A 15492-nucleotide genomic window follows, 5' to 3' on the forward strand; every position below is an offset into this window, starting at 1 on the left:
ACTCTGGGCGGCTTCCAACAAAAGATTAAAAATACATCAGACCACATTTGAACTGTGGTCTTCCAGGTCCCCATATCCAGCACTATAAGCCCTGCACCACACTGGCTCCTCACAGCACGGCCAGCGGTTAGGGATGATGGGAACTGTAGTCCAACAACATCTTGAGGGGAACATTTTAGTCCACCTGCAAAATAGGGAGTACAGGATACTGTTAAATTTATGGGTCAGCAAACTAAAGTCCACGGGCCAGATCAGGCCCAATTGCCTTCTAGATCCGGCCAGTGGACAGTCCGGGAATCCAGGCAGCCGGCATAGTGCGCGCACACACAATGGTTTTTGTGACTCAGCCAGGCTTGGGGGTCAAAAGTGAGGTGGCCCGCTGCTCAAGACAAGCCCCTTCTCCGTCTGTTGTGGCCTGACTTAGCATGGCCAACGGCTTTTCCCTTCACCCACACATGCACACACACTCTCCAGGGCTGACAGGAATGGCGCACTTACCTCAGCCCCCCACCCCGCCTTACGAGAGAAACAATAACTGTCAATGCGCAAAACGCAAAGGAAGCAGCGTGGGTGTATGAGGGAACACCCCCCAAAAATCACATTTGGGCAACATTGGGGTTGGTCCCAATACGGGTTTTTTGCCAAAAATGCGGGTCATAATCATGGCAACATATAGTCCGGCCCCCCACAACGTCTGAAGGACAGTGGACCAGCCCCCTGCTGAAAAAGTTTGCTGACCCCTGGTTTAATTCTTTGTTGTATGTCAGAGAGTTTAAAACCCACAGTGCTGTTTCAGGAGGCGGTATAGCCAACAATAAAAGGCTACATACATTTAAGGAACCCCCAAGAATCCTGGGAATTGTAGTTTACCCCTGGCAGAGCTACATTTCCCTTCACCTTTAGCAACCCACAGGCTTCTTTGGGGGAAACCCTGTTCATGTATGCAGGGGAAATGCTGAAAGCTAATGTTACAGAAGAAAAGTGCTGAAACCTCACATATCTTCTACTCCTTCTGTGCTCCGAGAAAACTGCACCAAATGTGCATGTTAATGGGTAAACAGTTCTGCCCTGAGAACAGTTCTGCTTTCAAGCTATGCCACAGAGCAGGTATAAACCTGACAATGCCCACCTCCTCCTTAGAAACGCCACTTTCCCCCTCTACCCCACATTTTGTGTGTGTGTGGTAATGAGTCACCGGAATGTTGAAGGAGCCGAGTTTTAATTCTGACCCACGTGGCTGTAGCATTGGAGAGAAGAAAACGAGGCCATCTGCAAAGAACAAACTGTCCTGCAGCCCGTCTGCAGTGCAATGTTTTAAGAAATGCTGATGGACTTGTCCCTTCGCTGGTGTGCCAACTGTGTGTCGCAAGGAAGTATTGGGCAAGGTATTGTAAGGGACATCCAAATTATTTTGGAACGCAGATGATGTCCTCAACCCAAATTGTTTTCATTAACATACTTGAGAGACGCTGTTCCAAAAGATGAAAGAGAAATCGTTATTGCGTATGGTTTGTAGCAACAAGGATACTTTATGCCAAGTACTGGCGGGGTGGGAGGAGAAAGAAAGGGCGCCCTCAATTATGAGAGGGTTATATGAAGTATATGGGAGTCTGTAACTCCAAGCAGGATACTTTGGGATAATGTAAGAGGGAAAAGAATGAGCCCTGTTTAATAATAATAATAATAATAATAATAATAATAATAATAATAACGCCCCGCCCATCTGGCTGAGTTTCTGGGCACCTTCCAGCACAAATAAAAACATAATGCCAAACATTAAAAACTTCCCAATATGGGGCTGCCTTCAGATGTCTTCTAAAAGTTTTGTAGTTCTTTACCTCCTTAAAATATGCTAGTGCTAACCCTTTTCCAGTTTTGCAAAGCCTGTAATTCACCAGAACTTAGACTGGTTCCTGTTTTTATTTTGATATGTGTTTTACCCCACACAATTCTTCCCCCCCCCCTTACTAATTTTATCAGAAGTATACACTTACACCTACAACCACGTGTGTGTGTGTGTGTGTGTGTGTGTGTGTACGCGCGCGCGCATGCGCGCATAAGAACTTAAGAAAAGCCTGCAGGATCAGGCCAATGGCCCATCTAGTCCAGCATCGTGTTCTCACTGCAGCCAGCCAGATGCAGACGGCAGAGCATAGCTATCATAGCTAGTAATCACTGATAGCCGTCTCCTCCACGAATTTATCCAATCCTCTTTTAAAGCCATCCAAGTTGGTGGCCCTGACTTGCCTCCTGGGGGAGCAAGTCCCATATACAGTGGTACCTCGGGTTACATACGCTTCAGGTTCCAGACACTTCAGGTTACAGACTCTGCTAACCCAGAAATAGTACCTCGGGTTAAGAACTTTACCTCAGGATGAGAACAGAAATCACGTGGCGGCAGCGGGAGGCCCCATTAGCTAAAGTGGTGCTTCAGGTTAAGAACATTTTCAGGTTAAGAACGGACCTCCAGAATGAATTAAGTTCTTAACCCAAGGTACCACTTTATACGTAAATATCTTTGTTAACTTATTTGTTAACTTTATTTGAAAGCAATAAAAAACGAAGTGCTCCTCTTTCCACCTGCCTTCTCTCCCCACACGCATCTCAGTTCCTCTCTGTGTTTATGCTCCAGGTCAGGGGTCAGCAAACTTTTTCAGCAGCGGGCCGGTCCACTGTCCCTCAGACCTTGTGGGGGGCTGGACTATATTTTGGGGAAATAAATGAACGAATTCCTGTGCCCCACAAATAACCCAGAGATGCATTTTAAATAAAAGGACACATTCTACTCATGTAAAAACACGCTGATTCCCGGGCCGTCTGTGGGCCGGATTGAGAAAGCGATTGGGCCGGATCCGGCTCCCGGGCCTTAGTTTGACTACTCATGCTCCAGGTGTTTCTGCCCCCACCCCCATGCAAATCCCCTTGTTCTCTTTATGGCCCATTGGAAAAACCAGTCTGGACAAAAAGTTTTCCGAGACTGTTGAGGGAATTCCCCTATGATGCAAATGAAGCTGGCGAAGAGGAGATTAAAGAGCCCTTTTCCAGAGGTGTAGCCCTGTCCTAAAGAGGGCACGCCCATACTTATTTCTCATTCCGTTCCCAGATCTCAGGCCAGAACATGGGCACATTTCTGTCCCCAGCTCAGCCGCCTCCATCGCACTCTGCTCCTTCCTCACGTTTTCCAGAGGCTCAGCTCTCCAGTCACATAGAATCAGAGAACTTGAAGAGACCCCCCCAGGATCACTGCACCTTACTTAGAATTCCATAAGCTCTGAATATAAGAGGAAAGGAGGATATTATTCGTGGCTGCATGCCCACCAGACTGTGGAAGAGCATTCAAAGCATAGCCACACACACACCCCGCAAAAAAAATAATACAGTGGTACCTCGGGTTAAGTACTTAATTCGTTCCAGAGGTCCGTACTTAACCTGAAACTGTTCTTACCCTGAAGCACCACTTTAGCTAATGGCGCCTCCTGCTGCTGCCGCGCCGCCAGAGCATGATTTCTGTTCTCATCCTGAAGCAAAGTTCTTAACCCGAGGTAATATTTCTGGGTTAGCGGAGTCTGTAACCTGAAGCGTATGTAACCTGAGGTACCACTGTAGTTTATTCTTCACAGACCTATAATTCCCAGCACCCTTAACAAACTACAGTCCCCAAGTTTCTTTGTAGGGGACAAAGATATGCTTTAAAGGTCAGCCTCAGACCCTGGAAAAATGCCACATATAAAAAGCTTCCTGTCTTTTCCAGCCCCACATTCCATAATCTCTAGCTTTTTAGCGACGTAAACATTCCCAGCAATGTTCAAGGTGCTGTAAAAGGGGGGGGGGGGGGACTTGAATGATTCAGCCTGAATTTTTCGGTTCCTTGGACCAGTTACATCTGGCTTTGACTTCTGCCTGCCCTCTCCTCCTTCAGTAGCTCAGGCCGGGCTATAATTAACCTCACCAGTTTCCACGTGGGCCAAATTCCCCAGAGGTCAACACTCCAGCTACGGGTTCTTCATAGGCTAAGGAAAGCCCCCCCTGCCTGGACAGGCCCAACAGGTGAGAGACTTGAGTTTGGGACCCCGCAGGACGGTTACTGAGCAACTCAGCAATGCCGGGAGTATTTAGGAAGAGCTTTATTGTGGGGCGAGGGGAAGGGTTAGCTGTGGGGGGGTGGACTGTCCTATGGGGTTTGGATATATGCACACTGCCTTTTCGCCAATTAAGCTTTCAAGAAAGGCAGGTGTCTTAACCGCATCTCAGCCTAAGGTTTTGCAACTTAAGCGCCTACGGCAGTTTTCTAAGAATGTACCAGGTGCGAAAACACAACACAAACGGACATCCAGCCCTCCTCCTCGCAAACTGAGTCATACAACACACTCATGCATGCACAACACATTACAGCAACACAGGTATGTCCCTGAGGAGACACCACAAAAATGCCGCACTGGCTAGAACATTGTGATCACTCTGGCTTCCAAGAAATTTGCACACAACTTCACCGCATGTTCTCTGATTCGGATCACACACACATCACGCAAGTGCAACATGCACACTCTTTGCAGCTGTATTTAAAGCACACATGCTTTTTATGCATCATCTACATAACACCCACCCACACCGCCAAAGGTTTTCCAATGTTAACTGCAGGGAAAATGAGGGTGATAGAAGGCAGGCTGGCATCAGGGCTAGTTTCCCCTTCCTTTCTCCTTTTCCAGTCATTCTTCTCATTTGGGAGAGAAACACATGGTGATTGAGAGAAGTGGACGATCCTGCCATGTTACCGGTGTCAAAATAGATTCAGTTTTACACTGAGGCAGCTTTGGTCCACAACTCTGTGTTGGGAGGCAACCACCTCAGGTTCAAGGATGGGTTTCAGGGGGCTCAGCAGTTTAATAATAATAATAATAATAATAATAATAATAATTATTATTATTATTATTATTTATACCCTGCCCATCTGGCTGGGTTTCCCCAGCCACTCTGGGCGGCTTCCAACAGAACACTAAAGTACAATAACCTATTAAACATTAAAAGCTTCCCTAAACAGGGCTGCCTTCAGATGTCTTCTAAAAGTCTGGTACTGTAGTTGTTTTTCTCTTGGACATCTGGTGGGAGGGCATTCCACAGGGCGGGTGCCACTACCAAGAAGGCCCTCTGCCTGTTTCCCTGTAACTTGGCTTCTCACAGTGAGGGAACTACCAGAAGGCCCTCGGCGCTGGATCTCAGTGTCCAGGCTGAACAATGGGGGTGGAGACGCTCCTTCAGGTATACAGGACCGAGGTTGTTTAGGGCTTTAAAGGCTCCTGGCTGTAGTTTTCTATTAGAGAACAAAGCTGTGAGGCCTGGCCTGCTTCTCCATTAGTAGCTTGTTGCCTCAGGTGCAGTGGAGAATACCGGTTTTGCCAATATTGAAATAGTAGTCAGTTGTGCCAGTTCAATTAGATTCTCTACATGGAACAGTACAGATGCCATTTTATCCTTCGCCTCAGGCAGCAAAATGTCTCAGTGAGGAGACACGGGACACATTCACACCATAGATATAAAGCAGGGGTGCCATTTACAGGGGCTGTGGGTCTCCTCCCAATATATTTAAGAAGATTTGGGATCCGTCCCCCCAAATCCTGTGGAAATCCTCAAAAGGACATGCCAGGATGAAGATGCTTGGCCCTGTCGTGTCCTTTTGAGGATCGTCAAAGGGACGCATGGGGCTAAGCATCTATGTTCCGCACGTTCCTTTCACAAAGCTAAGGCAGCTGGTGGTGAGTTGGTGAGGGATGGCGGGCTGAGTTGGCCTGGCCAGGTTGGGGGTGTGTGCCACACGTGTGACGTCATGCATGTGCAACGGGCCCCCACAATGTTGGGTGCAACTTGGCGCCTATGATATAAAGCACAACGGCATCACTTTAGACAGTCATGGCTTCCCTGTCGTCGTCCCCACAGAATCCTGGGAGATGTGGCTTGTTAAGTGTGTTGAGAGTTTGCTAGGAGAGCCCTATACGCTTCCCAGAGCCACAATTCCCAGAGTGCTTTAACAATCAGTACAGGGAACTATGGAGCCTGCCCGCTGATTTTCCTGCAGAGCCCAGAGCCTCCATGGAGGTAGGGAAGGGCTTGAAGAAGCCAAGTGGGGAGATGGAACCAGAGGTGAGAGTGAATGAATGGGAGGGTTTGGTTTTGCTACCTAAAAACCAGGCGCTGCCTTTGCAAATGGGATCCGACTCACCCACCCGGAGTGTGCGTTTGCAACCCCGACCTTGCCACAACATGAATGAGTCTCGCAAGTGAGCTTGCTGCACCTCTTCTTTAAAAGCTTAGTGGGTGGAGCATGGAGAATAGTTTCCGTCCATTTCTGAACTTCTTGCTTGCTCTTGAACTCCTGAACCATGACTCCCGAGTCTAGTGTCTGCTGCTATTATTTCTCTGAACTTATAGACAAGTAAGATCCTCTGTTTGGGGGCAGGACCCAGGACAGTTAAGGGCACCGGGAACTGTAGCTCCATGAGGGGGTAAACTACAATTCCCAGGATTCTTTGCGAGGAATGTGCTTGGTGTGTACGCAGCCTTAGACAACAATTTTAGAATATTTTGCACTAGAAATCTTTTTTATTCTTTGGTGTGAAATATTATCATGGTTGCAGCTGTCGGGAAAAGAAGCTCTGTCACCACGCAAGCAATTGCGGTGTGGACTGTGGTAGTGTTTTAAATCTGGGTTACTTGAGGGCGTGTTTTGGGATGTAGCTGTGCGTCTCCGTCTCCAGTTCTACGGCATTCCTTCACCTTCAGAACGTTCTTCCTGGTGTTTAGTCGGAATCTCCACGAAGCCCATGGTTTGGGTTGGACTCCCTCAGAAGGTGTGGTGGACTCCGCCGTCATTGGAGGTTGGATGGCCACCTGTCTTGGATACTCTAGCTGAGATCCCTGCATTGCAGGGGGCTGGACTGGATGAGCCTCAAGGGTCCCTTCCCTTCTGCTGTTCTATGATTCCCCGGTGCTGCATTGCCTTATGATTTCCATTCCTTCTCTTCCCCCAGGTCAGTCTTCTTTTCAAGAGGCGATGTCATGCACTGACAGCCCCTCAGGGGGCGCTGTGGGGCAGCAGCTGGAGCTGCGGAATGAGGGCCACGCCGATGGGTTCTTTGCTGTGGCTCAGCAGCTGAGAGAACAGCGCCATCTCGTGGACGTGGTTGTCACCCTGGGCCTAAGGGACTACGACGCCCACAGCGCTATCCTTGCTGCAGTGAGCTCAGTCTTCCGGCAACGCTTGGAATGTGGGGAGCACGGCACAGTGGAGCTGGATGGCGTGACCACGCCATGTGGCTGGGAGGCCATCTTGAATTTTGCCTACACTGGGGAGCTGGAGGCCACACCGGAGAAGGCTGGGGAGATCTTGGATGCCGCGGAGGCCCTGGGTGCCCCTCGCGTGGCTGAGATTTGCAAGGCGGTGTTGATTGGGATGGAGGCAGAGGACAGGCTGAGTCTAGAGGATGAGAAATGGGAGACACTGCGAGGCCTGGAGGAGCTTTATGAGAAAGGCATCGGCTGGGACCTGGAGCTTAAAGCTGAGGAAGATATCTATCAAGGTGAACAAGGCAGAGCTTGAGGGGAAGCCCCACATACTGATAGGAAAGGGATCTGTGAGGTGGGATGGAATGGGAAGGCTAGATGTTTTGGGTTGGGGACTATAGGTTCCTAACCAAGATATGGCTGTTGGGTCCCCTGATCTCGTCTTCCCTCCTTCCAGTTCACCGACTAGCCTTGGCCTGCGGCTGCGAGTTCTTCCACGGCATGTTCACCAGCGGCATGAAGGAATCCCGCCAGGCGGACGCCCCTCTCTGCACCCGCTTCACCTCAACTGATCTGGGCCTGGTCATCTCCTTCGTCTACTCGGGAACACTGGCAGGCGGATGGGACAACCTCTTTGATGCTGCCCAGGCTGCCCTCCAGTATCAGGTCTCCGGCATCTTGGAACTCTGCCTGGATTTTTTCCGCCACAAGCTGACTCCCGAATCCAGCTTGGATGTCCTCTCTTTCGCACGTGCCTACGGCCTTCATGATCTGGAAAGCGCCGCAGAGAACTTTGTGCTGAGGAACTTTGCTCACGTCACGAGGACGCCCAAGTTCCTGGACCTTCCGGCCAGCCAGCTTGTGCACTTCCTCAGCTCTGATGCCCTCTATATCCTCAATGAATTGGAGGCCTTCCAAGGAGCCGTCCGATGGCTGGAAGCTGACCGGGAAGGACGAATGGACCGTGCAGAGCAAGTCCTACGTTGCATCAGGTTCCCTCTGATGTCCACCCGGGAGCTCAAACAGGTTCGCACGGTAGAAATGATGGCCTCCCCAGGTCGGCTCTATAGCCTCATGGTCGAGTCCTTAGCTAGCATCCCGCCAGGCCCTTCCAAGCTGGAGCAACTCCCTTGCCGGGTGAGGTACCCAGAGAAGGTGATTGCCATCAGCGGAGGAGATACGCTGGCAAAGAATATGGCCACTCGCAGCCCTAGCCGGGACTTATGGTTCGCCCACCGGTTCATTAGCAGCATCGGATTGGTCAAGCAGGTTGAGTGGCGTCGTCTTGGGGAGCTCCCAGAGGGGGCACGCTTCCGGCATGCTGTGGCAGTCAAGGACAATGTGATGTACATCTTTGGTGGAAAGGACTACTATGGGACCCGGGACACCATGTGCTCAGTGTTCAAGTGAGACGAGGATTCTTCCCTTTGGAATTAGAGTGGGTGAGAGGGAAAGAACCAGGTTGCAAGTTCTGCGATGTGAGAAGAGTTGTGGGTGGGGCATGGGAAGGATAAACAGGTCTTCAGAATCAGTATTTCAGCTGGGAGATCATCAGTACAGTTGCGTAGGCCAGAGTGGAGGTGGATGTTTGGAAAAGTAGTCTATTGAACAGGGTGATAAGGGGGTGAAAGAGGGGTGGGGGCAAAAGCAGGTGTCAGAGAAGGCGTGCAGCAGTCAGAATGTCCATAACTGGTGCTGGCCTGACCTGCAGAGTTTTATAGGGCTCTCTAGCCAATCAGGGCTGGGAGCCAATCAAAGCCTGGTACCCAGGCAGTGAGAAAGATTAGAAGATCCCCTTGCGTCTCAGTCCTGATTGGCTGCAGCTTCCACCACCACCACCAGCCCCATTAGGTTTTGGCCCATCCCTGGGTTCCAGTAACATACACCCTGGATGTTAGTGATTGACTGGCTCAAGAGAATGAAAAATAGATTGTTGGTGTGCTGCCCTTCTAGCAATCCATTGCTCTCTGATCAGGTTCCTCAAACAGGAAGGGACATGTTGCCTTTGGCAGCATTTGGCTGTCCAGAAATTTGACATGAATGTTCTAAAGCCACTGTGGAAAAGGTGGAAAGATGTGAAGGACAGACAACATAATGATGGATGCTTCTGAACCTTTAATTTTAGGAACAGATTCAGAGTTGCGGGGATGTGGGGTTGCTTCCAAGCGCCATCTTTGTTCCCTGACACTCCCCTCTTGCAGGTTCGACCCTCTCTGTGGGAGTTGGGAGCGGTTGGCCGACATGACAAGTCACCGGAGCTATTTCCAGGTGCTCTACCAGGATGGCTTTTTCTATGCCCTGGGAGGCAGCTCCAACGATGCCTACTGCCTGGATACAGTGGAGTGCTATGACCCCCAGACCAATGCCTGGAGGTGAGGAATTGTGCGTTGGGGGGGGCTTTGTCAAACCTCACCTGGAGTCCAGTATCGGGTGCAGCATTTTCATCTGCATATAGACACATGGAATGGGTTCAGAGGAGGGTAACCATCAGGAAAACAAGTCCAAGAGTGAAGGAACTGGATAAATTTTAACCCGGGGAGTAAAAGACTGAGGTGGGACCCAGGTAACAAATGATTTTGGATGTGTGTGTGAGAGAGAGTGACAAAGTAAAATATTGAAACGAGGAACACAAGTTTCTCAGGAGCACAAAAATTGACAACAATAGTGCCTGTACATTTTGCCCTGAATTTCAGGTTGTACAGATGCTAGAAACTTAGGATACACTTTTAAAGTGGCATCACTTTACACAGTTGTGGCTTACCCTAAGAAACTCTGGGAATTGTAGTTTCCTAGAGAAGTTAGACTGGCTCCCTCCTTGTGTTCTTCCGCCAGCCGATGAAGACCTTCATATTCCAACACGCTTTGGGGAACTGACTGTTTCTGAGGAAAGGGCTGGCACTGTGATGCTCCTATTGCTGCTGTGGTCGGGGGACCACCTCTTGCCATTATGAATGCCATGGTTTAACTATGTGTTGTGTGAATAATATACATTTCCTCCCTGTTCCTTCCCACCAGGCCATGTGAACCTCTGCCCGCTCCGCTCTGTGGCCATGCAGCCTGCATCCTGGACGGAGTCATCTACGTCTCCGGGGGCAGTGACGGCTCGTGCCGCTGCCAGTCCTCCCTGATCCAGTACCGTCCGAGCGCAGCACCCATCCCGCTGGCCATGATGCGAGAGGAGCGCGCAGGCCACAACATGGAAGCTATGGGTGGGCACCTCTACGTGGCGGGAGGCCTGCGATGGCGGGATGGACACGGGGGCTACGCAGACCAGCTGGCCTGCGAAGTATACAGCCCGGGCCTGGACGTGTGGGCCGCCCTTGCCCCTCTGCCACAGGCCCACGTCATCGCCGCCTCCGCTGTCTTGGACGGAGAGCTCTACGTCATGGGAGGCTACAGCCACAACACTTATCGTGACACCCACTTGATCCACTGCTACAACCCGACCCATGACCGCTGGGTCAGCGTCGGGACGCTGCCTCAGGCTTACGCAGACCTCAGGGCCTGCATCTTAGAAGTTCCTCCTTCTCTGAGGAGCAAACAGCCTTCGCCCTTAGATACGGCTAGTGTGGAGATCCCTGCTGATTCTTCGACAGAGTTGCCGTATCAGTACTCCTGAGATGCCTCCCCAGTTTTCTGTGGAATCAGCTGCACAGCTTTAATAGGGGCAGAAACTCTAGGAATGGTTCGCACATGCACGCGTGATTTCTCCGTGCTTATGCATCAGGGACAGGGGGAGCTGGCAGTCCTTTGCATATTAACTGGACTCCGGCTCCCATTAACAGTAGCCAGCATGGCCAGGTGTTGAGGATTATAAGAGCCGTAGCCTAAAAGGACCGCTAATGGTTGCCAGGGTACCCACCTTCTATAGTGCTTGCAAAAAGTCCCAGTGATTATCCCCTCAAAAAAACCCCAACGAGGTACAACAGAAAGTTCTGTCTCCCTGCTCAACTTGTGGCTGAGCTTCTCTTACACTGAACGCACCCCTTAAATGTGCTCACATTTCATTGGATGCTGAGACTTGACATCCAACCTCTGTTCTGAACTGAGCGGTGCAAAGAGCTTCCCTCTCAGAGTGACTGTGATGGTGGCTGGTGTAGGTGATGTGGCAGCCATTTTGAGTCATCTCACCTGCCTCATGGTCCCCAAAAGGTTGGCAATACCTCATTTCCACACCCCTGCTGTATACTTCAGGGACTAGAGGACCCTCAAGGTCCCTTCCAACTCCACAGTGGTACCTCGGGTTACAGACGCTTCAGGTTACAGACGCTTCAGGTTACAGACTCTGCTAACCCAGAAATAGTACCTCAGGTTAAGAACTTTGCTTCAGGATGAGATCAGAAATTGCGCGGTGGTGGCGCAGCGGCAACGGGAGGCCCCATTATCTAAAGTGGTGCTTCAGGTTAACAGTTTCAGGTTAAGAACAGACCTCCAGAACGAATTAAGTTCTTAACCTGAGGTACCACTGTACTGTCCTATGATTCGATGCGATAGACATGGCTCGCTTGAAAAAACATTGCAAGGGAGGCAATGTGAGAATTCTGCCTGAGGTGTTAATACCGTTTGATGCTGCAGTTACCAAGAAATAACCATGACTTGTGTGAACCAGCCTGGTGTTTCTAATGGAACCACACCAAGCAAAAACCAAAGGGCAGCAGTGTTGTTTTTAAACCACCGCTGTATTTCCACTACGCTTTGTTAAAGCTGCATCTGTTGAATTGCTGCCTGTTGTGCAGCTGTTAAAAAGGCAAGCACTTCTGTGAGGAACAAGCAGAGAGGCAAAATGCTGTGGGCAAGGGTGGGGTTTCCCCCACTTCCTTCAATGTGATGAAGTTATCAGAAGGAAGAGTTGAATTCTTCAGCCTTGATTGGGTTGCTTGACTGCCTGGAGGAGAAAGAGGGTAATATTTAGATTCAATGCTGTGCCCACTTAGGCCCTGCCTACTGTTGCCCCCTCAGAAGAGAATGCAGCCCACCCTCTGAGAAAAGCTCACCACCCCCTGCGCTAGATAGGGTTCAATGCAAGAGCTTTTCTATTAAGCGATGAGTTACAAAATGATGTGTACACAACAATTAAGCTGCCCACTATTTAGCTTATAACACATGTTATCGTAGGCGGTGTTTTGCTTGTTTTAAAAAATACGGCTGTGATTAATCCTGCTCTTAAGGCACATTACTTCACTTTCCCTGTTGGGGTTGCCGGCTTTTATTCCTGGATTTTATAATGCTATTGCAAGGCCCTTGCCAGATTTTCAAACAGGCCACTGCAGCTTTAAAGGCAGTCTGCAGACAATGCTTGTGTTCCTGCTGGTGGAAACCTTAACCTGCTGATTCATGCATATCAAACATCTGCTAAAGGGCCACCCTCTGCTATACATTTAAAGCAATATCATACCACTTTAAACGGGTCAGGGTTTCTCCCAAAGAATCTTCTGAAGTTTTCTCAGTGAGCCAGTACATAGATACATTTATCAGTGAATTGTTACATTTGGTATTGTGCAGCAAAGGCCCTTTGAATAGACAGGAAGAAACTGTGATGAAGTGTTTTGTGGGGACAAATCACAAAAGTCACAAAAGTGATTGTGCTGATTTTGGTAGTGGGCTGCATATGCATGATATCTGCTGGAGGGGCAACCCCCCCCCCAACCTATACATTAATTCCTGCAACAAAGGCTTATTTGTATTGATGAGATGAGAGTTTGTTTCAGATTAGACTGAATAAATAAATGAGTTTTCCCTGCGAAAGCAAGCTCACACCTCTCATTGAGTCTGTATACGTACTTAAGGCACGTATGTAAGAGGCTTGTTTATATTTTGGCAATGTTTTCGCCAAACGTAGCTGCATTGTTGCATACTTTGTGGATGTCCCACAATCATTTTATAAAGTAGCTGTTTTCTGTGCTACAAATCAAGCACTGCCAGGAGTTTTTTCTTTCTTTTTGTTTTCTAATGCATTACTTATCAATAAAAAATTCGGTGTGGTGTGAGCAATTTTTTATTCTGAAAGTGTGGCCCAGAGAAAAAGTGTGGGGAACTGTATACTATAATACGGTTGAGAGGGGGGCTCTCAAGTAAAACTTCATGCCTTTGATACCTCACCCCCTCACCCCACCCAATTCTTTAATTATGGGCTCAATTTTGCAGGGCTCTCTTCCAATCAAGGTCTGATTATGTCCCTTTCCTACTGGCCTCTCCACACTTAACAAATACTTTAAAAAAATAGTTGGGGAAGAGGGGTTATTGGGCTGTTTTTGTTTTTATTATGTATTTTGTGTTTTTATATGGTGATTTTCTGTCGTAACCACCCTGAGACATGTGGGTACAAGACAGTATACATATTATTATTATTATTATTATTAATTATTATTATTAATGCAGCAACCCATTAGATATTTTAATTGGCATTTGATTTTATAGTCACAACTGATTCATTTTTTAAAATTATTTTTTGTATCCCATCTTTGTGAACTGCATGGACGCTCTTGCAGTCGAGTGATTTATAAACAAAACGACTAAGTCGAAGCTGAGGCCAGGACTCCCCTTTCCTCCCTTTCCAACTCCTTGAATGGTGAGTGCGCTCTCCGGATTCAAGAGCCAGGACTCCTGGGTTCTTCTCGTGCAACACGAACTCTAACGGGTTAAAAGCCGTGGCGCACCAGAGAGGTCAGGCTTCCCGGGTTTCCTCGCCCAAAGCCTCTTTCTGAAACGTGACGCCTTATAAGGCACCAACCGGGATCGCCTCCTTTCTCCGGGGGCTCTAGCGCGGACGCGTGGAACAAATCCGGTGACTTGGACACCTGGGTCCCTCCGGAGGTGCGTGGGATTTTGCTGCCGGGAGGGAGGCAGGGAGGGAGGGAGACGCTTCTTGGGCGCAGTCCAGGCTCCGCCTAGGCGGTGCTTACGCCGGCTGTGGTTTCTCTGCTTGAGCTTCCGCGTCCGGGAGGGGCTGGCTGGAGGCGTGCAGGCGACTCGGTTTTCTGGGGTGGGTGAGCCCCGACCTCTCCAAGAAAACCGATAAAACAGGCTCTGTTGGTGGGGCTGACCTCCCACCCCGTACCTCTCCAAAGGCGGTTAGGGGGTGGCGCCGGCTAATATTTCAAGGAAAGAGGCTGTAGGTTGCAGCAGAGGCGGACCTCGCCTTGAGAGTCCTTTTGCAAATTTCGCAGAAGAGGAGGGGGGGAATCCCTGATAGGAGGAAAGAGAAAGAGAAAGATTGTGGAATGCGAGAAAGAGAAAGATTGTGATCAGCTCAGGTGGGTGGTATATAATAATAATAATAATAATAATAATAATAATAATAATAATAATTAATAAATCTAAATGGAGGGAGGAAGCAGCTTATAGAGGTGACTCTTTGGCCAACCTGTACCGAATTTGCAAGCCTGAATGAATTCGGGCGTAATTGGTTTCCTGCATCGCGCGCAAACCATGGTTTCTGGTTGCCGACTGGCAAGCGGCGATAAGGGGCTGCTGGGTGTGTGTGTGTGGCTCCTGTGCCTTTAACATTCATTAACTTAAAGCTTCTCCGAGCGATGGGTGTGGCTCAGTGGTAGAGTTTGGCATGTATAGGTTGCCAGGTTCAGTTGCAGGTATCTGCTTTGGGGCTCGGGGAGAGAGATCGATCACTGCATGAAACCCGGAAGAGTCGCTGCAGGTCAGTGTATGCATTACTGAGCCAGATGGACCCAGTGGTCTGGCTTTGGTATATATGGCAGTTCCCTATGGATGTTTGCCCAACGCGTTTGTTTGTTGAATGAGCAGAATAGGAGATAGGGGAGGGAGTTTCATTGTGGCGGGCGCCAACGCTGCAGGGAAATACAGGAACTGAAAGCAGGAACCGAGAGACAGTGGCTTCAGATAAACATGGGAATTAATTCAATTAACCAGGAGGCAGGAAGAGACTGGGGGTTGTGGCTGGGGGTGGTTGTGCAAGGCTTTGTGACTCAGTGAACATTTGGATAGGGTGGAATGCTGTGGCTGCAGCTATGAGTGGCAGGGTAGGTAGGCCCTGCCTGGGCCTTTGGACTTCTAGGGAATCTTCCAACTTCATTTCCTCAAATTTTCTGCTTTAAAAAAAAAAAGTTATTTTCACCATGGTGCCACAAGGGGCTGCTGTGCTAAAAGGATGCATAACCCTAAACCTGGGGTCTTTTACACCCTAAGTGTTGAAAGGATACCACCCCACAACTGCAACATTTCTCACTGAAAGCTTGCGTG

The 15492-nt window shown here is 49.3% G+C and overlaps 1 protein-coding gene across 1 annotated transcript; it reads left to right on the forward strand.

Moving 5' to 3' along the window:
• Window positions 1-7025: 7025 nt before the first annotated feature.
• Window positions 7026-12145, forward strand: KLHL33 (kelch like family member 33). Its single transcript, XM_053360600.1, has 4 exons — window positions 7026-7571; window positions 7733-8681; window positions 9477-9647; window positions 10291-12145. Exons 1-4 carry the CDS (start codon window positions 7046-7048, stop codon window positions 10892-10894), a joined length of 2250 nt encoding a protein of 749 aa, XP_053216575.1. The 5' UTR covers window positions 7026-7045; the 3' UTR covers window positions 10895-12145.
• Window positions 12146-15492: the final 3347 nt, after the last annotated feature.

The sequence above is a fragment of the Podarcis raffonei genome, chromosome 13 (assembly GCF_027172205.1).
Source record: "Podarcis raffonei isolate rPodRaf1 chromosome 13, rPodRaf1.pri, whole genome shotgun sequence".
In the NCBI taxonomy this organism is placed as follows: domain Eukaryota; kingdom Metazoa; phylum Chordata; class Lepidosauria; order Squamata; family Lacertidae; genus Podarcis; species Podarcis raffonei.

Bases quoted from the DNA above. Each gene is read 5' to 3' on its own strand.
- KLHL33 (XM_053360600.1), top strand. From the start codon at position 7,046: ATGTCATGCACTGACAGCCCCTCAGGGGGCGCTGTGGGGCAGCAGCTG. The intron at 7,572-7,732 runs GTGAACAAGGCA...CCCTCCTTCCAG, and splicing joins TGAGGAAGATATCTATCAAG to TTCACCGACTAGCCTTGGCC. The intron at 9,648-10,290 runs GTGAGGAATTGT...CCTTCCCACCAG, and splicing joins CCCCAGACCAATGCCTGGAG to GCCATGTGAACCTCTGCCCG.